This window comes from Prionailurus viverrinus, chromosome X (assembly GCF_022837055.1).
Source record: "Prionailurus viverrinus isolate Anna chromosome X, UM_Priviv_1.0, whole genome shotgun sequence".
Taxonomy (NCBI): Eukaryota; Metazoa; Chordata; class Mammalia; order Carnivora; family Felidae; genus Prionailurus; species Prionailurus viverrinus.
The window spans coordinates 77,177,977-77,200,315 of NC_062579.1; the positions used below are offsets into that span (position 1 = coordinate 77,177,977).

The 22,339-nt window shown below is 42.0% G+C and overlaps 1 protein-coding gene across 1 annotated transcript; it reads left to right on the forward strand.

Annotated features, from left to right (window-relative positions):
- The first annotated feature begins 5,613 nt into the window (after nt 1–5,613).
- On the forward strand, nt 5,614–21,570 carry PLP1 (proteolipid protein 1). Its single transcript, XM_047843856.1, has 7 exons — nt 5,614–5,750; nt 14,251–14,437; nt 15,236–15,392; nt 16,608–16,776; nt 17,315–17,388; nt 18,386–18,451; nt 19,558–21,570. The coding sequence occupies exons 1-7, from the start codon at nt 5,747–5,749 to the stop codon at nt 19,627–19,629; spliced, it is 729 nt and encodes a 242-aa protein (XP_047699812.1). The 5' UTR covers nt 5,614–5,746; the 3' UTR covers nt 19,630–21,570.
- Nucleotides 21,571–22,339: the final 769 nt, after the last annotated feature.

Below are 22,339 nucleotides of genomic sequence, written 5' to 3' on the forward strand. Positions count from 1 at the left end.
GGACAGACCACTTAAAAATGTTTTCTTCTTCTTCTTCTTCTTTTTATTTTTATATATTTATATAAAATAATAATTATTATTACTTTAGAGGAGATAGAATCCTATCTCTGAAAAGGCATTCCTAGGCAGAAGTGTTGAAAGAAAGAGGCCTGGGGGCACTTGGGTGGCTCAGTTGGTTAAGCATCTGACTTCAGCTCAGGTCATGATCTTGCAGTTTGTGAGTTCGAGCCCTGCATTAGGCTCTGTGCTGACAGCTCAGAGCCTGGAGCCTGCTTCAGATCCTGTGTATCCCTCTCTCTCTGCCCCTCCCCAGCTCGTGCTCTGTCTGTCTCTCTCTCAAAAGTAAATAAAAACATTAAAAATTTAATTAAAAAAAGAAATAAAGAGGCCTGGACAATTGCCTGAGAGGGTCCCTTCAGTGGCAGATGTAGCCTTCATTGTTTGTGGGGCCGCAGAAGAGCAGGGAGGGGCCCTATTTCCTGGGAAGACAGAGAAGTGGCCTTTTGGGCTGAGGACATTTCTTGCTTTCAAGGGCTTATGTCTTCTCCTCCCATGGGGAGCAGGGCAAGAGCAGCCCCTCCTCCCCATCCAGCTGTGCCTTGGGAGGGGCTCCTGGGAGTCCTTTCCTGTCACTGGGGGCAGCTCTTGTTTGAGAATAGGTCAGTGTTTCAGAGATACAAGCAAAGAAGAGTATGGAGCAGACTCAAGAGGCTTGCAGACTGCTGTCTTTCAATGTGCCTGAAAGATTTTTCAAATGAGATTTCTCAATAGAAAAAGTAAGAAATGCATATAATTACAAATTCCCACCATACTAAAAGACATAGAGTGAAAAGTCTTCCTCCCACTCCATGCCCCCATCCCTTTCTCCCAAGCGGCCACTCTTACCGGGCTATGTGCATCTTTCCAGAAAGATCAGAGATTTCCCTTGAAAATGTTCTTTTCTCAGACCGAGGTCAAAGAGGTTACTGCCTATTTTCCCCTGTAGGATTTTGATGGTTTCCTGTCTTATATTTAGGGCTTTAATCCATATTGACTTTATTTTTGTATATGGTGTAAGAAAGTGGTTCAGGTTCATTCTTCTGCATGTTGCTGTCCAGTTTTCCTAGCACTATTTGCTAAAGAGACTGTCTTTTTTTCTATTGGATATTCTTTCCTGCTTTATCAAAGATTAGTTGACCCTATAGTTGTGGGTCCATTTCTGGGTTTTCTATTCTGTTCCATTAATCTATGTGTCTGTTTTTGTGCCAGTACCATATTGTCTTGATTACTACAGCTTTGTAATACAGCTTGAAGTCCGGAATTTTGATGCCTCTATATTTGGTTTTCTTTTTCCCTTCTGAATTAGCTTGAATCTTAACTTTAATGACTCCTCTTTTCTGACCTCAAGTTTAACCATACACAAAGGAGAGAAAATAGTTTATTTTGACTCCATGTACCTACCAACCAGCTTCAATAATTTTCAACATTTGGACAATGTTATTTCATCTAACCTTTTTTTTAATTATAATTTTCTGGAGTAGGAAAAATCCCAGGCATCATGACATTTCACCCATAAATATTTCTCTATGCATCTCTGATAAAGACCCTTTAAAAAAACATAACCACCATGTTATTATCACACATAACAAATACAATGAAGCCCTTAGTATCATCTAATCCCCACTGACTGATTTTCAATCCTGCTGATCTACAAACTGCATGCAACTTGCCCTGTCTGGATCTTTAACATGGGCATCTGGTTTAGCCTGAGAAGTACAGAGGGTTGGAGACTTCAGCCATAGCACCCCAAAGTCTGTCCATTCTGCCCCTGGCTGTTCTTGCTCAGCCAAAAGCTCTCTATTCAAAAATTCATTAGGAATAGAAAAATCTTATGAGTAACTTCCAAGCAATGAGACTCTGGAAAGAGGCATTCTCTAGCAGTGGCTCTGTACTTTACCTGCTGGGTGGCATTGGGAAAGCTGCCTCTGTACACCGTCAGTAAAATTGAGCAAATAACATTAGTCCTCAGAAATTAAGTGAGTTTTTGACAGCCAAGGATAGTGGTATTATTTTTGCTGTGCTCAGAGATTATATCAAATATGCAGCCTCTTTGCAGGGACCACTGTGCCAAAGCTGGCTTAGTATTCATGTTGGTGGAGGTGCGTTATGTGGACAACTGATGTCTCCATTTTGCTAGTAGCTATTTGGCACTGCCCAGGTACTCCTGGGTTTATTCATCTGATTATTTTGGCTTCGAGGCTACCTTTCACACTATCCCCAAGTCATGGGTATCTCCACAATCCACAATCCATACCCAACACACTGTCAGCCCCCATTAATTCTTGTATCGTTCCTGAATCTTCAGGTGAGGAAGGAGAACACCCTTCATTCCCACCCCCCCCACTCCGTGCCAGCCCAAAGTATGTGACATTTCTGGCCCTCAGCCTTCAGTTCTGTTGGCTAGAAAGGCATGGCCAAGCCAATTGGCATGAAGTTGGGTGTGGAAAGTTCTAGTCACAAGTACATAAGACATAATATATTGCCTGCCAACCAGCCAGCCTTTTGTGCCAGGGCTAGAAAAGCTGTAAGAAGAAGCCACTTGCCTTCCTAAATTTTGTCTGGGAGGATATTATCTTGGGGAGGAGAAGCAGAGCCTCAGCTCCAGAAACCTAAATGCTATCAGGTGATCTCGGGCTTTCACTGGGACTATACCTTCTCTGTTCCACTTTACAATCTTCTCTGTGGACATGGTGGAAGATATGGACCACAAGATTGGGCACGATAGCCCTTGTTTAGTTTCCTGAGGAAGTTCACTGGACTTTGCTGAGTTTCAGAGTTCAATCTATTCAATGTGCCAAAGAGAACCCACTTGCCTAGTGGCCTTCAAGAATCTGCTACTATGGGATCACACCACAGAGAGTGGAAGTAATATCCAAGTGTTTTGGAATTATTTGCAATAAAGCTGCACAACCAAAGCAAGCTATGATTGAAGGGTCCAAATCCTCTGAGGTACTATCAGAATTTCATGAAAGAAACTGTTTATTAGTTTCATACAATCCTGCATTGTTCCCACAAACACTCAGCACAGGCAGCAGGCTGTCACCAAGAAGGCTGGTAATGCCCTCTTGAGGAATTCCTGGGCACTGCCAGGGACCCAAGTGAACTCTGGAGAACTTTTGTTAAGGGCGCCCAGCAGAACTATTGGAAGCAGTATCATAGAAATAGGTGGGGGTGGGTAGATTAAAACACACACACACACAACCCTTGGGGACCTGGAAAGAAACCACCGTGGAGCCTGTGGGGAGGGCTCAGGACAGGAGAGGGGTGGTGAGTGAGTGAGTCAGGACATACAGACTACAACATACTAGATCTTGGGTAGCTGGAACCTTAAGGCACTCGGGAGTGTGAGCATGACCTACCTGAGACCTTTCCCATCCCTGGACATAAAATCACGGTGGATACAGGAAGACATGATCCATCAAAGAGTGTGGAGAGAGAAAAAGAAAGATTGAGACTTGTGAAAAATTGGAACCTGTGAGTTTATTGGGAACACATCTTTTCTTCCAAGTAGCCTAACAGTCCCCAAAGCTGCTGCTGAGAATCTAGGGGTAGATTTGTGAGGAGACTCAGCCTGAGCGATTTCCCTTGCATGCAGAGCTGTCTCATCTATCCGAGCTGTGAAAAACCATCTTTCTCACCTGCTAAATCAGAACCCCCAGAGTTTGGATTCAGTTTCTTCAGCCATCTGAGCTGCTAAGGGCACACATTTGGTGACTTCTTGCTTTTGGTTTTCCCTCTCCTCCAGGGAGATTCTGACAACAATCACCCAGAAGTTAATTGTTGGCACAATCCTACAACCCAGCTTCCTCAGGAGGTAGAATCTATGGCTGGAGAGCAGGGTCAGCAAGGTCAGGGGTCCTGGAAACTTCTGCCATCAGTCTCATGGTCTGCTCTATGAAGCTCCTATACAGCTCTGCAAAAAGGGCAGCATTTCCAGAGATCCTGTCTCTTTGGGGCTGGTATAAGAGCAAAGGATCTAGAGCTATAGGACTCTGGACAAGTCTCAAATACTGTAAGATTGAGGACCTGGGTGAATCCACAGGGACATCTGCAGAAGATTCACCTAACATCAGAGCTCAAGCCAGAATGTGTCCAAGGTCACAGCACAAAGAAAAAACTGTAAGATACAATCTTGCCATTCTCCTCCCCACAGGAAGATTCTAAGCTCTGTTCAGTACCTCTTTCTTCTCCTCTCTATCCCCAAGGCAAAGCTCTAGGAAAAATTTGGGTTTTTTGTGTGTGGGTCATACCTTCTTTCCTGGAGTCTTCTAATAAGTATTCCTTCAGTTACATGCCAACCAGTTTCTTCATAGGTCATCCATGGGAGAATGTGGGCCTCAAGGTCAACACAGTGGTGACTCTGAGGCCCCTGAAGGGAAAGAGAGCACTAACAAGGAGACTAAGTTAAGATCCACCTTTTCTAGAAAACCTTCCCAGACTAATCCCACCTAACAATGGGCCCTCAAATACCTTCACAATCTTTAGAAATAAGTATTATTGGTAAGGTAGGTTTCATATATTGTTCCCCTGTTTTTGTTGCTTGGCCATTTTTCATATATTGTTCCCCTGTTTTTGTTGCTTGGCCATTTTTTTCTTAGTGTTTTTTCTCTGAGGCAAGGACTATATTTCCTTTCCCCTTCTCTCTACCTTCATTGGCAGCCACTGCTTCACCCCAGCTCACCCTTTGCCTCTCACCAGCCTGGCCTTAGCTCTTTGATGACACTACAGTCTCAGGATTGGATATTGACAACCTGATCCCCAGATCATGTTAGTGATTTGTCTCAAAGTCAATTACCCTCCTTGGAAATCACCCATACCCCTAACTCTGACCTTCTCTTTACCTTATTCTGTGAATTTGCATAGGTCTTGTCACCTCTCTGGCTCTCTGTTATCCTTTCTATAAAATCATTACAATTGTAGCTTCCCCCAGCTTGGTCAAAATCTGTTCGTGGAATCAACAGCTTGTGTTTTGTCCTCATTTAGTTGAAACCAAGAAGGATTTGGAAGAAATTATTTTAAAAGACAAAATTTTCTTCTCTATTATGTTTCTTAGAGCTGGGTAGAGGACGAATGCTTATTTGCTAAGGAGTTGGGTGGGAGGGGAAAGGTAGACAGGGCCAAGAGCAGCTAAGAGTGAGGGGTGGAGTTGGGGCAGAGTTGGAAGTACTCTGGGAATAACATCTAGGTTTCTGACCCTGAGCCCCTGGCCATGGTTACAGCTTCTATGGCTTCTGACACTTGGACTGCAACATCCCACACCAAATAGACCCAAGCATCACTTGGAGGTTCCTAGGACCTCTTTTTGTTTCTACCCCCAAACCACATTCCAGATGCTCTGCATCAAAGTGAAATTCCTCACAGACAAGGCTTAGAGAAAAACTGAAAAACAGAAAATGAAACAATTGGTAGTGAAAGGCAGAAAGAGAAGATGGAGTTCTTAGAGAAGGGAGTATCCCTAAGGAGGTGGGGACAAGGGGAGGAGAAGGGGAGGAGGAGAGGAGGAGGAAAGCGGGGCCTGTCTCTTTAAGGGGGTTGGCTGTCAATCAGAAAGCCCTTTTCATTGCAGGAGAAGAGGACAAAGATACTCAGAAAAAAGTAAAGGACCGAAGAAGGAGACTGGAGAGACCAGGATCCTTCCAGCTGAACAAAGTCAGCCGCAAAGCAGACTAGCCAGCCGGCTACAATTTGGAGTCAGAGTTCCAAAGACATGGGTGAGTTTCAAAAATTTTAGCATGGAAGATTCAAGCAGGCACAGAAATTTGCAAGACAATTTCCAACTTTAAGGTTCGGGGTTTCCAATGGTTTCAATAAGCTGTGTTTTGGCACTTGTTGTCTTTAATTCCTTAGCACTCAATTCGGTTAACTCCTTTTCTGCTGTACTGAGAATGATGCTTTATTGCCCAAGAACTCCAGCAGCACGTGGAGGGTACCACAGGTCCTTGGAGAGAGTGCCCAGAGGGTTGGATATGGTCATGTGTCCTCTTACCCCCTCACTTCCCTCTACCTTCTCTTTTCCCTGGTTCCTAGGCCCTGGTAATGACTGGGTCAGCTGACATCCCTGGTTCTTCTGGTGACAACTGAGTGTTGGCTAGCCTTCAGATGTATAAAATGACTGCTTGCTTGATATGAAATTTGGACCCCGTTTGACATCAGAAGGAAATTGGGGAGTTGAGCAAGATGGAACTCAGGCTTGGCTATGGCTGAGAAGGCCAATCTCTGGTTCAGGAAATGAAAATAAAGGCCTCAATGGATATGGGTAGGGTATGTGTGTGTGTGTGTGTGTGCACGTGTACATATATGGGTGATCATATCTAACTAATATCATAGACTTAGCCTTTCTGAGGGCATGATTCAGACTCTAAATCCCTCCTATGCTTCTATGACAAGAAGGCTACTGGGACCTTACGGATCTTGCTGACTTGGTTGAGTACTAAGGGCTTCTCCAAGTTCCATGAACAAAGAGAGAAGCTATCTCGTCTTTCATAGTGTCTACTTAGAGCAGGGTGTACAGAGCATGAAGGTCTTTGTCCACACAGGATGTCACAGAGATGTGTAGACATTGCTCACTCACATTTGGCAAAAGAACAGTAGCAGCTTGAATACATTCTAAATGAAACGAGAATCAATTATTGTATGTATTCACCATCAAATATAGTACCCAGAAGACTATAGGAACATCCATAGAAAACGGTTTTCAATTATATTAAGCTGGTGTCAGCCTTTAGGTTGTTTCATCCTGAGAGAGCTTTTTGAAGCATGTATTCAACATGGATAATTAAGAGGGCAGGGCTAGAATCAACCAGGTTTGAATCCCATATCTGCCACTTATGAACTTCATGACCTTGGGTTGGCCACTGTGAATTATCACTTCATATTCTGGAAAATGGGGATAACAATAACTGCTTTGTCTACTTGCAGGGTTGTGAAAATTAAGTACTAATGTTGTGGATATCCTTTGAAAATGGGAAAGCTCTATAACAATTGTAAATAATGTTAATACCATTTATTATAAAATAATGCATGTATAAGCTGACTCTTAACTCTTTCCAAAGTGGTTTGGACTTTTTTTGTGTACACTTTGTGCACTTGGGTAAGAATAATTTGACCAACTGAGTGTAGCCAGATGAGAGGTGAATGTTGGAGAAACTCAGTTCCTACCCTTGGTAATATCAGGAACGCTACATAATGTCAGGGCAGCTGATTGGGTAGGTTGTGAATTAAAAAATGGAAAGGGAGTAAAGAATGATGCTAAATATTACTTCCTCAGAGGATGAAAGCCCTGAGGAAAAGGCAGGAACAAATGAGGTGACCACAGGGACAGTTTCCTATATCATGGAGGTTGGATGATTTCCTCCAGGGGAAATTGCCACAGATAAGGGCAAAGTTGAGGTTGTGTATTGGATCCCAGATCCTGGGGGTGGGCAATTCTTGGGCCAGGTGCACATAACAGAGTAGCCATTGAGTTTCCAATTATTCAATAACAAAGTATCTCAAGTACTTTATAAATAATAGACCATCTCTGTTTAATCACCTCCAGAAACAGGGAGCTCACTACGTTGACCAGATAGAATCCTATAGGATGGGAAACAAAGAAGAAGACTGAATTCAGTATTCTCTATACAAAAGGCTTATGGGGGAAATGACAGTTCTTTAAACCTTTTCCCGACTTGGGAGGGGAATGTTCCAAATGAGTCTTTGGGATAACAATGGAAACAGAAAAGAGCTAAAGAGCAGTAGCTGATTGTTCCCTGCTCAGTAACACAATGCCATTTCTGAACAGCAAAACATTGGTTCCTGCAAGCCTGTTGTCTGAGAACAGTGGCTGTTACCTTGGTAACCAGACTGTGATGCTTCCCTCCAAAGGTGGCTCTTTGCCGAGCAGTAAGTATAGTTTTGGCTGGTGCAGACTAAGTGAGGGTAGCTCAGACAAGAAGTGTGGAAGCAGAGGAGGGGTCCAGTTTTACAGAATTCCTGAATACAAACTGAATCCCACCAGGATGGCAAGAATGCCACAAGACTGCCAAGAGCTAAAAAGAAACCAGATCCAAAACCGCACACTCAATCTTCCTAGAGACATTGACTAAAATGATCATGGACAGCCTTCCCCACCCCATTTCTCACCTTAGCTTTGCAGAGCCAGAGGAGATCTTGGAGAGTTAGGCAGACTGAAAGGCCTGCTCTGCTTGGAGGAGCCTTTGCCCTGGTTCTGCACTATGAAAGCCAGAAGTTTACTCAACAGCCTGACAACTAGAACTAATCTTTCAAAGTTATGTGAGTAGTAATAAGGCCTAAGAACCCTCTGGGAGATGGGTGGGAGACATATAGTGTCTAAACCCATCAAGGCACTGGCACCCAGCCAGTGGCATCTTTTTCCCTGTTGCCTTTTTGTGTATTATCTTGAAACCATGAAAACCATCCTCATGGTATAGTTCTTGGTCTTGAAAGAAAGCAACTGTAGACATGCCATCCTTGCCTACAGAACTTCAGATCCAGAGAAGATGAAGTCAGGGCAGCGATACGGTCAAGAATAGTCACATCAGTCTGGAATGCAAACAGAGCAGGTTTCCTTTTCTTTCCCACTGTTAAGGCCTATCCAGTGTCAAACTTACCTCAAAAGTTCAACAAGTATCGATTGATTAATTCCTCCTTGGCTATTTGAAAATGGTCCTAAGGGTGATATCTCAGATCTGCACTTGCCTCTGAGCTCTCTGCTAGGCAGGGATCTGGAAAAGAGTGATATCTAAAGTAGGAGAACAACATTCCCCAGATCAGCTTTACACTGCAACCAAGGAGAGAGGCAAAAAATGGTGAGAGACTGACATAAGGAATAAGGTATAGAAAATGTTATCTCCTTAGCTTATTGCCGGGTACTTTTTCACTTCTGCATAAGTGGGCAAAATGAAGAAAATGTATCAGGGACAGAGTTTAACAATCAAGGTTCTATTCCAACCTCCGTATGTTTGGGCATAAATTGTCACGTGTGTGTGTGTGTGTGTGTGTGTGTTTGGGGAGGAGTAGGGAGTATAGGAAACAAGTTGGCTCAAATGCTGTTGTTATGGTAATAATAATATAATTTCTGTCCAAAGAAGAGGCTGAAATTCTTTTTTATTTAACTTTATCCATATAACTCGACTATCCAGCAGGATTGAATTCCCATGCTCCAGTGGCTGCAGGGACCCTTTCAGCACTTGAATGTGGTATAGGTGCTGAGTTCATGTAGGGAAGACGAGATTATAGGCAGGGCTTTGTCTGACCAGGATAAGGCCAGAAGCAAAAGTCTTTGTCTCTGGCACCTCCTGATGATTGTTGTTTTACTCCTAGAACCCACCCACTGATCCTCATCCATCCCTGGTACCAGTCACGGCTGCTCTAGCATCTTGGCCCTGTCAACAATTATAGGCCCCAGTCAAGGAGGCCTCTGTTCATGGAGTGAGGTTAGGGGTGGGTTCTGGGAGGAGGGTAAGAGTGTAGTGCAGATTAGAGACTTAGGGAGATGGGGCCAGTTTTTTGCTCAATGAGCCTGCCTGTTGTTTAACTCTATTGTATAGGGTTCTTCTATCTTTCCCTTTGTCAGCTGGATTCAAGGGACAGGCTGAGAATTGTGCAAGGCACAATTGGTCTCTTTCTACCATCTCTTTCGATGAAAGCCCCTACTCTCTTCCCTTTGATGAGTTCCCAGATTCACACTGAATTTCCATCGTGGAGCTGGTCTTTGAGGCATTCCCAGGGCATAGGAAAGGAGAGAGGGCTTGGGAGCTCTTGGCTCCTGCTTAAAGAGACAGCATCAGGATCAACACAATCCTTTGGATGGACATGGATCTGGATAAGAGTAACAATGGTCCTGATGATCTTTGTTAGATTCCTCTGAAAAGCATTGGTGAGAAGGGTTTGAAGTTCAATCACAGATTGATTGGACTCATTTTGGAAGTTTGCAGATAAATCTAGCCAACAATGAGTATTTACCTTTTGCTTACATTTTGCCCAGAGCACTTGGTCGTATACATTTTAACACTAGGTTATAGGTAGCTTTGGTCTTTGATTCACAGACACAAGTTTGTTCTCCCCAAGATTGAAATGTCATTGAAGAAAGGGACAAGGCTTTATAATTCCCATTTGTTTCTCACAGTGCCTAGCTTACTGCATATATGCTTAATAATTGTACTGAATCCACATCAAAAGAAATGAAAGGAAAACACTGGGAAAGGTATTTATTTTTCTCTATAACTTATCACCAAAGTCAGGCAATTTAATCCAATTGAGTTGCACTGGGTAATGTTATTACTATACAGTTCTTTTATGTCAATTATACCATGTGAAAGTCTGTCTTTAGCCTGGAAACATGAGCATGTCTCTTGAGAGAGCCAAAGAACTTCTCCAGAATCCGTTATAGCCTTCCTAAATTAAACCAATACCCTTTCAACCATGAAAGGTACTGAAATGTAGAGCTTGTGGCTTCACACATTCCCAAGGATATTTCTTGGGCTGTAAAAAATCAAAGTGAACCCAGTGGAACTTTCTCAGAACGTTATGATTGTCAACTACTATGATGAAGACACATTTTTTTTTTTTTTGCGTTCTGAGTTTTTCCCCTTCGGAATCCAAAAGTTGATTTTTTGCTTGGACGGATTGAATGAGATTCTTCCTTTCTGCTGAACTTAAATGGCATCAGAATCAACATTTCATTTTGATTACAAAGAAATTGACATGTAATGTGTATGCTGATATAGTTTAACTATGTAGAGCTCCAGAGTGATATATTTATCTGGGACCATTTATTTCCAACTCCACATTAAAGATTCATTAAAACCTATGTCCCTCTTGACCCTTGCTTTGAATGTCAGAGGAACAGAAAAGGGGTGCTAAGTTATTTGAGGTCTAAGAGAACAGAGGAAAAATGTATGTAAAAAAAAAAAAGTGTATCAGTTGATGATCCAGAGTTGCTTCCAAAGCTTAGTCCTTTATCATTCAGTGAAGATATTCCATAAGACACTCTGGTTATTTTTGGATGATTATCAAGGGATTTGATTCACTAAAGAGGATTTTTCCTTATCTTTACAACCCTGGTGGGGATATTAACTAAAAATTAGAGTGGATTCCCTGTTTGGCTAGCAAGAGTTCAAATTCTTTCATCCCTAATCACACCTGGACTGTTTAGCTTTTTCCAGGGTGAAAAAGCTGGGTGAGTGGGTGGCACAGGACAGTCACTTGCTAGGGTGGATGGCTGTCCTTACTCTGGGCTAAATAAACAGTTCTGCCATTCTTCCCTGGGTCTGATCCCCTTCCCCACCCCCAGGCCTGCAGGCCCCTGCAGAATACCAATGAGGTTCCTGAGATCTCAGGGAAAAACAAGGCTTCTTTGTCCAAAGGAGCTATGGAGGGCTCTGTCCAAGCCCTGACCCTGTGCTGGGGAGAGAGGAAACAGTGGGGTCACTGACCTTCCCCTCCCCCCATCCTCAGGCTTCAGAGACCTTCTTTACTAGAAGAGTCTAAGAGTTTGGGGGTGGGAAAGAGTTGGATAGACAGAGTAGGAAAACACTGTTTATTTCCAAGCTCCTTTTATTGACTTACAGGATGCATCTAGTATCTTAACCTGTTGAGAAAGAGGAAGATCAATTTTTCTAACAATGATCAATTTCATCTGCTGTGTCTTTCTTTCTGGTATATACATGTGTGCATGTGCACATTTGCATGCATGCATGCATGCGTGCACATGCACGTACACACACACACACACGCACACACACACACACACACCATGGGCCAGCTCTGATGAAACACTCTTCCCAAACATTATTGCAAAGTTCGTACTAAGTAAACTCTGCCTCCATTTATAGCAGCACAGCTACAAATTGATTGCTTTTCATAGAGGCCAAATTTTCTGAAAGTCATTCTTCAGTTTTTGGGAAAGGATGAAAATTCAGTTCTGCCTCAAATGTTAGCTACTTACTCTGCTTGCTTCTGAAGCTCCTGAGCCTCATCTCTGGTGTCACATACCAGAATCTTTGAGGAAGAGGCTCTTTGAGGACCAAGGAAGGGTTGTCATTTTATGGGATGATGGGTAATAGGACTCACTCATTCTGTGGCTCTGAGAACAGAGATAAATGTCTTTACCTCAACTTTCCCATCAGAGATAATTTGGTCCTTCAAAATCTGTTCACATTGCATCAGCCATGCAAACCAACAGATGTTTAAGCACATAGGGCTAAAAAGAAACTACTAGTATTAAGAGGGTTGGGCAAAGGACTCCCCTAGTCCTTGCTACAATGGTATGGACAAGTGAGCTTTGAATAAAAATTCAAAAGTAGAAATTAACACAATTTGCTTTCTTTTTATAAGGAGTTCCAAAGTACTTTTTCAAAAGCAGCTTCTCACCACATCAGCTGTATATTTGTATATAATCCATATATATATATGATATATATACAAAATAATTCATATATCATATATATTGTATGATATGTGAATAGATGTATAAAACCAGATAGCATATGTATGTGTATCTATATCTATATTGATATCGATATCGATATTGATATAGGTATAGATTTGGGATATGGCCAAGTGGCCAGAAGGAGCCATCCTTTCCTCATTTAGTCAGCCATTTACTTGACATTTGTTAAGTTTTGCTCCATGTGGCACTTAGAACATGGGGCTAGTACTTGGGGCACAGCTGTTCTCAGAGCCTATGACTTCTTGTGTGCCTTTCCTCTTTCTCAGCAACATTGGCATGGGGCCTGGGGTAACAGGTCTTGGGATCTCAGGGACTCTTAGCACTTTCAGACACCTGTGTTCCCAGGCTTTGGTGTGTTTTTGTCATGCCAGAAAGATGTTTCATGCTTTTCTGACTTTGTTTAGAGTTTTTTTGTAGCTGTTTTGACAGAACTCCAGTGTAGGCCTGAGGGTGCAGACATTGGCCAAGCTGCAATATAGGGGGACAAATCAGTCATGCAAGGTGTTAAAAAATCATTAAGCTTGCATTTTTATTACTGTGAACAATAGTCACCCTCCCATTACTATCCCCTGCTCCCTGCCAATTTCCTCCTTCCCATTGGACTGCTTTCCACATAACATTATAGATGATGAAGAAGCAAGCATTCCATGCAGCAAATACACACAGTATTCAGAAATATCAAGGAGCATGAAATTTCCAAAGTTTCTCCCACCTGGAATGCTCTCCAAGGCTCAAATCTTGTCTGACAATACCAATATCTCTGGCTTGCACCCATCCCTTCCTGGAACTCTTAGTTACCTTCTGTAACCATTTCCTTGGCTGTCTGAAATTGTTAGTTGAAAATATTAGATCTACCTAGCTCATTATTCCTTAGTAAACAAAAGACTCTCGTATGGCACAGTCTATGTCTTATGTTTTCACATCCCACATAACAGCACAATACTGGGCAAATAGTAAGTACTCCATAAGAGTTGATAAATGACTAAAACAAACAAATCAGAATGATAAGAAAAGAGAGGATGATTGCCTAATCTCCCTAGCATGCTACTTCAATGACTAATTATTATTAAAACATTTTTTAAATGTTTATTTATTTTTGAGAGACAGAGTGCGAGTGGGGGAAGGGAAGAGAGAGAGGGAGACACAGAATTTGAAGCAGGCTTTGGGATCCAAGCTGCCGGCACAGAGCCTAACATGGGGCTTGAACTCGTGAACTGCGGGATCATGACCTGGGCTGAAGTCAGATGCTTAACAGACTGAGCCACCCAGACACCCCTTCAATGACTAATTAACAAACAAACAAACAAACAAACACATACATTCTAGGAATTAAAAGTAAGGATTTATTTTCACAAGTAAACTGAGAGTTGCTGGAGGGGTGTTGGGTGGGGGATGGGCCAAATGGGTGATGGGCATTAAGGAGGGCACTTGTGATGAGCACTGGGTTTTTTATGTAAGTGCTGAATCACAAAATTCTACTTCTGAAATCATTATTACACTATATGTTAGCTATCTTGGATTTAAATAAAATTTAAAAATTAAAAAAAAAAGTCCAAAAAAAGAGAATACAGCTAAGTAATGGTTTTGGGGTCAATATCACATTCCAGAAGCCTAAAGCTCAGACTCTTCTGCTTTGGGAATCTGGGATGACTACTCCATCTGTGTATGTGAGCATGGGCCTTGACTTGTCTGACAAAGAAGTATGAGTGGCACAAGATACACAGGGAACATACATGACTTTTCCCCTTCTTCTTCCTCAGGCTTGTTGGAGTGCTGTGCAAGATGTCTTGTAGGGGCCCCCTTTGCTTCCTTGTTGGCCACTGGATTGTGTTTCTTTGGGGTGGCACTGTTCTGTGGCTGTGGACATGAAGCACTCACTGGCACAGAAAAGCTAATTGAGACCTATTTCTCCAAAAACTACCAGGACTATGAGTATCTCATCAATGTGTAAGTACCTGTCCTACATGAACCCTTCTCTCTTTCTGTCTCTCCCTGGAGACATACAGGACTCATCAGTACCTTAATGATTAGTAGGGGATTAGTGTGGAGCCAGACAGGATTTCTGAGTCTTCCTTCTGTTTGCAGATTTCACCTATGCCTCATCTAAGGTCCTAAATGGGGGGAAGTGTCAAATTCAGAAATGGGAGGGTTGTCTTCTGGCCAGTCCACTTCTCATTGCCCCTTCACCCCCACCACACTTGCTTTGTCCCACATGTTCTAACTTCTGCCCATAGGCTTAACATTGACTTAGTTGGAGCCTCTATAGTGATAGGTATGGAGAACTCAGGGAAGGTCCAATGACTGGACAGATTGGGGCTGATGCTCTTGGTTTGATATACCATTTGATTCTGCTCAGGCCCCCGTACTAAGACTTTCCTGTTCCTAGAACATATTAGGCCCCTGTTCCTTCATCCATCCTCCTCTTGGTCTAGTTCGTCTCTTCTTTCTCCTACTGAAGGAATATCTCTGAAGGGTCAGGCCAAGGAGAATACAGTCCTAGTTCTTCAGGTCACAGGGTAAGCAAGGGGTGGGTGGAGGAGCATGTGCTATTGGCCACACTCTTTGTCTTTCTTTACTTCAATAAAGATAAGGTGGAGAGGTTGAGGAGGAACCTAGTGATTTTCCTAAAGAATCCCTAGCCTTGTTTAGGTGCCCACTTAAGTGTCCACCTCACTTTTGCAAGAAGGGCCCTAACTGGGTCCTCAATAAGATTTCCTGGTATGTTTTGTCTATATGTTAATGCAGGATCCATGCCTTCCAGTATGTCATCTATGGAACTGCCTCTTTCTTCTTCCTTTATGGGGCCCTCCTGCTGGCTGAGGGCTTCTACACCACCGGTGCAGTCAGGCAGATCTTTGGCGACTACAAGACCACCATCTGCGGCAAGGGCCTGAGCGCAACGGTAACAGGGGGCCAGAAGGGGAGGGGTTCCAGAGGCCAACATCAAGCTCATTCTTTGGAGCGGGTGTGTCATTGTTTGGGAAAATGGCTAGGACATCCCGACAAGGTGATCATCCTCAGGATTTTGTGGCAATAACAAGGGGTGGGGGACAATTGGGCGTGAGTCTGTGGCTTCATCCCCACCCAAGGCTGAGCCCTCTCTAGGGGCTTGGCTTTTGAGTGAGGAAGTGATGGCTACAGCCGAACGAGAAGGTCAGGAAGAACGTGGTGCCCAGCTGGCTTAGCCTCAACTTTCAAAAGTTCCCTAGAAATTTTCATCCAAAAAAAAAAAAAAAAGAAAAAAGAAAAAAAGAAAGAAAGAAAGAAAAAGCATGAGTTTTGTGGACACTTCATACAATCAGACAATTTCTAAGACATCTGTTGGTATTCCTTTACTCTCCTCTTAGCGGGGACCACAACAAGATTAGATATGACTGCCTAACAGTCTAAGATGCTACTCATGGGATTGAGATACAGGTGCTTGATCTGAGAGAGAGGGTGGATCATGGAAAAAAAATAATTGACTCCAAGGAGGAATTCACAATATTCTGGGATTTTACTCTGTTGGAGGTCCCAGAGGGAACTAGCATAGATCTGCATTTTTAATGCTTCATCTTTGTCTGAGGACTATCCATGCTTCTACTGAGATACACATTGGTTTTCCATCTCTAGAGTTAAGATCCTTTGGGGGTTGACTATCTATGGATTATAGTGATGTCTTCTGTGGCCAGCAGTTGGCTTAGAAAGGTTTTTGTATCTGATATTTAAATTTCCTATTGGCTTTGCTCAATGACTAGGGATCAAAAGTCTTATGACGAGGAACATTTTCTAAGCTCAGCCTAAGGTTTGAGAAATGGCACGACTTTCTTTCAGGATCTGTTTTGATTTCTTTACACCTTATCTGCCAAAAAATCTCCTGAAGCCTCTCTAACCCAGGGATCCTCCTCACTCCAACCCCCACCCATTTCCCCCACCCTCCAACACACTTGGGGCCAGTTCTCTAGTAGATACTGCCAATGACAGTTGGCAGAGGTGCCCTGCTTACTAATTTCATTTGGTGGAGATCTCTGGAATCTGCTTTCATATCTGGCACATGCCATTCCAGGATCTCCTAGTTTGTGTTTCAACATCTCCAGGCTGATGCTGATTTCTAACCACCCCATTTCAATTGTTTTAGTTTGTGGGCATCACCTATGCCCTGACCGTTGTGTGGCTCCTGGTGTTTGCCTGCTCTGCTGTGCCTGTGTACATTTACTTCAACACCTGGACCACCTGCCAATCTATTGCCTTCCCCAGCAAGACCTCTGCCAGTATAGGCAGTCTCTGTGCTGATGCCAGAATGTATGGTAAGTTAGGATATGGGTGCTTTGTCTTCCTACCTACCCCCTGTGAAAGCACTATATATTTTGTCCTTTACTTAGAATAATGAGGATGGTAATTATAGGGGAAAATATTATGGATGCCTGGCTCTTAGTTTTTTAATCCTTCTCCACTGAAATTGTAGAGACTTCTTCCCTTGAAAGGGAACTTCTTTTGGAAGTGGTGGGAATTTTCTTGGCTGTTCACACTGCTCTAGCCTGGTTGACTGTTGTTCCCAACCCAGAAGCAGCACATTTCAAAGACAAAGACCAGATTACACAACTGTTCAGTACCACCTTCTTCCTCTTCTCCTCCCTTCCCCCCACCTCCTCCTCCATCTCCTCCTCCTCCTTCACCTTCTTCTTCTTCTTTGGCAAATCTTTACAAAAAAAAAGGGATTGTGATTGTTAGTAGGACCCAACTTTTCAGCCAGAATGATTAAGGATAGAAGGGCCCTGAAAGAAAATCTTCATGGAGCCCCACAACTCCACAACTCACCCTGGTTGCCTTGTGTGTCTTATTCAGGTGTTCTACCATGGAATGCCTTCCCTGGCAAGGTGTGTGGCTCCAACCTTCTGTCCATCTGCAAAACAGCTGAGGTGAGTGGGCCATTTGAGTTATTTTACAATGGAATTGGCTAGTACCATACAAATTTCTACACAAGGCCTTCAATTTTAAAAACCACAACTTCTCTTTGCTGGATTTTGAGTGTAGCTCTTAAAACATCTATTTTCCCTAGAGCTGCATAGAAAGCTTTCCATTCCAAGACTTACTTCCTTAAAGGAGAAATTTGTAGCTTTAGGAAAAGAAAGAGCTTACTGATGAAACCCCCAAATGAAAAATTTTATTCTTTTAGTTAAAAACCTTATCAAGAAGATGATTTGTGCATAGAGACACTCATAGGTTTTACAAAACACTTTCAGTTTGGAATCTTTCCATCTGTAATGAAAAGTAAAAACAAAAAGTACATTTGAAAGGGCAAACACCGTATTGGGAATAGATATCATATACAAATGAGGCAGGGGAATAAAAGTAAATCTTGAGGAAGATGGCAGTAACTTTAAAAGTTAAAAAATTTGTGACTTTAAATTTTGGAATCCTGGATATAACTGCCGGGAACCAGTTGATTAAAATATTTTATGAGTATTCTGTGCTCTGGATGCTATGTGACTAGGTGTTGTGATGTATATTAAAGAACAGGAGACCTGGGACACCTGGGTGGCTCAGTAGGTTGAGTGTCTGACTTCGGCTCAGGTCATGATCTCACAGCTCGTGAGTTCCAGCCCCGCATCGGGCTCTGTGTTGACAGCTCAGAGCCTGAATCCTGCTTCAGATTCTGTGTCTCCCTCTCTCTCTCCCACTCCCCTGCTCACACTCTGTCTCTGTCTCTGTCTCTGTCTCTCTCTCTCAAAAATAAATGTTAACAATTAAAAAAAAAAGAACAGGAGGCCTATACTCAAAGAAGTGGCAATTTAGTTATAGATGCAGAATTAGCACAAAGATGTTAACATATTTGGAAAGCTGCATTCATGATTTACAGAAGAACATATTTTTGCGGTTGCAAGAAACTTTTCTCCCTTTTGCATTTTCTTGCAGTTCCAAATGACCTTCCACCTGTTTATTGCTGCATTTGTGGGAGCTGCAGCCACACTGGTTTCCCTGGTGAGTTGTCTGAATGATCTAAGCAAATAAATGGTCCTGGGATAGCTTGGGTACAGCCATGCTGAAAGGCAAAAAGATAGATTCCTAACCTTGAAATGCTGGAGAGAAGCTCCTGGGAAGAGACAAAAAAGGTATAGACTATGAACTTCTACTTTGGGTTACCAAAGTTGAAAAACTTCAGAAATTAGACAGGAACAAGCAAAGTGGTGTGAGGAAATAAGGTAAGAGATTAATAGTCAGAAATGATATTTAGCATTTACAGAGCATGTAATATTTCCAAGTACTTTGCAATCATAAATTGTAGTTAATTCTCAACACACCCTGGTCAGATGAGTGACAAGAACATTGATACATTACTAAACATGATTTTCCAAAGCCTGGAATTCTATATGCTGTAAATATGAATCCACCTTGGGCACTCTCCAAAGGATTTAGTTACTCTCCTAAAAATACTGGGAGGACCTTCTAACATTATTAAAACTGTTATTACTATAATGTGATTCTATGCCCCAGGTCCTGCTGATGGTGTTACAGTGCAGTGTCAATGGAGTGCATTCATTGTTCAGATTAAAAACCTAGGGCACTGAAGGGTGAGGAATTTATCTGTAGTCATTAAATAAGTAGTGACTGTTCAAGGATGAGCTTGCAAACCCCCTGGCTTCTACTGCTGAGGCTTTTATACAAACTTGAGTTGTTCCTCATTCTGTAATAGATTAAACAGGGAGGATTGTACTGCATGTTGTGGCTGTGTGTCTGCAGCAAGCAGCCTGTGACTCCAGATCACTCAGACATGTGGATAGCATGATGGCAGAGCCCATGCATTGTTCACTTTATTGAGGAAAATCCAGTGCCAGGCTTAACATAGGTCAAAAAAGTCCTTGTTGAGTTGATTCTCTGGGCCTGAGCCATTAGAAGGAGATGTCTCAGAGAAGACTTCTAGTCAAGTATGTAGGACAAAAGCCTGAGACACGCTGCTTTTCACAGATAAGGGGTTTTTCCTTTATTTAACTGTTTTTATTTCTATCCTTCCTCATTCCCAAAAAGCTTTAGAGGAGGGAGAGCTTTCTTTTCTACTCTCACTTGCATTTTCTCTTCTGTTCCTACAGCTCACCTTCATGATTGCTGCCACTTACAACTTTGCCGTCCTTAAACTCATGGGCCGAGGCACCAAGTTCTGATCTCCTGTAGAAATTTCCCTTTCTCTAATAGCAAGGCTCTAACCACACAGCCTACGATGCTTCATCTCCCATGTTAACTCTTTGCCTTTGCCACTGACTGGCCCTCTTACTTGATGAGTGTAACAAGAAAGGAGAGTCTTGTGGTGATTAATGTCTCTCTATGGACTCTCCCCTCTTATGTACCTCTTTTAGTCATTTTGCTTCACAGCTGGTTCCTGCTAGAAATGGGAAATTCTTCAGATGGTGACTCCCCAACTGCAAGTCACAAAGAAATGGAGGCTGTAATTCAATTTTCAAGCATCTCCTGAGGACCAGGAAGTGTTTTCTTCTCACAGGGCACTTCCACCGATGGAAACAAAGTGGAAATAAAGATACTCAGGTAGAGAGAAGGGATGTACCTGGTCCCTTTGACACCTATTAGGGCCAAATACATTCTCCTTGGTGTACGAAACAAAGAACCTACTTCTGTCTCCCTCTTACCACTGAAGATAGAAGAAAAAAAATGCAGTCAAAACAATAGGAGCATTTGCCCAAATCTACCTATTGAAGCTGGGAGAAAAGGGTCAAAGCAAGGATCTTTCACCCATAGAAAGAGAGCACTGACCCTGATGGTGATGGACTATTTAAGCCCTAACTCAGCCAACTTACTTATAGCATAAGGGAGCGTAGTGTCTGTGTAGCCCAAGGGGGCACTTGGCCTTACACCTTATTAGAGAAGAGAGGCAAGGTGTTGTCAGCATCTTCTCACTCCCTTCTCCTTGATAACAGCTACCATGACAACCCTCTGGTTTCTAATGAGCTGAGAACAGAGAGAACCTAGCTCATATGAAATAAAAAGACTGACCGAAGGAGCAGCAGTTGTTAGTGGCTAACGGTGTAAACTGAGCTAGCCCTCTGGTAGACACAGGATAGCTAACTCTTCAGATAGCGTGTCTTTTTTCTGTTGATTAGTTGTATACTCTGGCCTCTGTCATATCTTCACAATGGTGCTCTTTTCATGGGGTATTATCCATTCAGTCATAGAGGATAATTAGAAGATCTTGATTTGTTTCAGAATGATGCATATTTCACATTTTCCAATTTGTTTATCACTTTTTTTGGGTTGTACCAGAAAGGTCTAGGAAATGATTCTTTGATTATGATTCTTTAACAGATGAACATTGAACATTAAACATTGCAAATAATATTTAAAATTGGCTAGTCCCATACATCTACTAGATTTTCTCCAAATTATTCTGCTCTTGGTTGAAACAGATTTGGTGAATTTGAACCTCAATTTGAATAACTTATTTGTTCTTTTTATGCTAGTGGGGGGTGATTTGATTTAGCAGTGTTAACTTGGTGTATAAAGAGTCAGGTTTAACGTGCAGGTTATTCTAGTATAGATTACATAACCAAATGCCTTAGCCATCAGGCTCCATGGAAATGGAAATATGGAAAGAGTTTGAAACTTGAATATCTCCCAGGTTTCAGGCTTCTCTTTCTGTGTTTGTTAACTTTGGGTTAAAAAAGAAAAGGCTGAGTGGTCTTTATCGAAAGAAAGATTTTATGGATATTACTGCAGATGGCTCTTTTGTTTTAAAGAGCTACTTTGTTTTCCCTCCTCCAAAGTGGTTTCAGCAACGTTTAAGGAGATGTAAGATATTTATAAAAATATACTTAATATTTGTCTTCAGACCAGTATACAAGATAAGCTTCAAGGCTGCATAGAAGGAGGAGATGGAAAAGATTCTGTGAGAAACCAATCAAGATCAAGGAAAGTGAAGTAATCCATATCTTGTGTTTTGTTTTGATTTAATAACATAACAAATAACCAACCCTTCCCTGAAAATCTCCCATGCATACATACACACATATACACACATGAAGAGAGTTAACTGAAAGTGTTCCTTCATTTCTGATATAGAATTTCAATTTAACACACATAAAGGATAAACTTTTAGGAACTTATCTTACAAAATGTATTTTATAAAATTAAAGAAAAATAAAATTAAGAATGTTCTCAATCAAACATCGTGTCCTTTGAATTAATTATTTTGTTTAACCCCACAATAGAAACTCGAATAATTAGACCTTTATTGTGCTGTGTTCAAGAAGCTCATTTATTTTTCAGGTCACCCAAGTCATTCTCACAACAATTTTCTGAAATATAGAATAGATAAATCACTACTGTTTTTATAGCTTGAAACAGAGTCTAAGTAAACCCAGTAGGCACATATCTGAGCTTGGACTAGAACTCAGGTGGGCTTTTTTGTTTTTTTTGTTTGTTTGTTTTTGTAGAGTTCAGGTCTTAATGTATGAGAACTTCTAGTCAAATATATAGAGCAAAAGCCTATATGCTTGGACACACCTGTCTTAAGGTTGTTTTTTTTTTTTTTCTTCTAAAAGTGGGGCTTCAGAGTGTTTTGTTCATTCAGGTTGAAATATGGTTACTTCTTTAATATGATAATGGTGCCCCAGCCCTGGTGTGTTGAGGATTAAGTTATTCTTACTTTCTCTTTCAATTGTTTGGATGTTCAGTGGTTCATACATGAATAGTGCTTAGTTTTATCTGAAAAGTACTGGATAAAAGGTTTAAGGTAGGGGTAGAGCAGATATGGTAAGGACAATGTAAATTTAAACAGTCTGTGGCAGGGCACTATTAAAGTAAATTAGTGACACCTACTACCTTGAATGGCCAGTCCACTCACTACCCCAAATAGCATTTAAT

What these genes read in the sequence shown, in the direction of transcription:
- PLP1 (XM_047843856.1), top strand. An exon ending in TGCTGATGCCAGAATGTATG is followed by an intron (nt 16,777 to 17,314) that starts GTAAGTTAGGAT and finishes TGTCTTATTCAG; the next exon opens with GTGTTCTACCATGGAATGCC. An exon ending in CCATCTGCAAAACAGCTGAG is followed by an intron (nt 17,389 to 18,385) that starts GTGAGTGGGCCA and finishes ATTTTCTTGCAG; the next exon opens with TTCCAAATGACCTTCCACCT.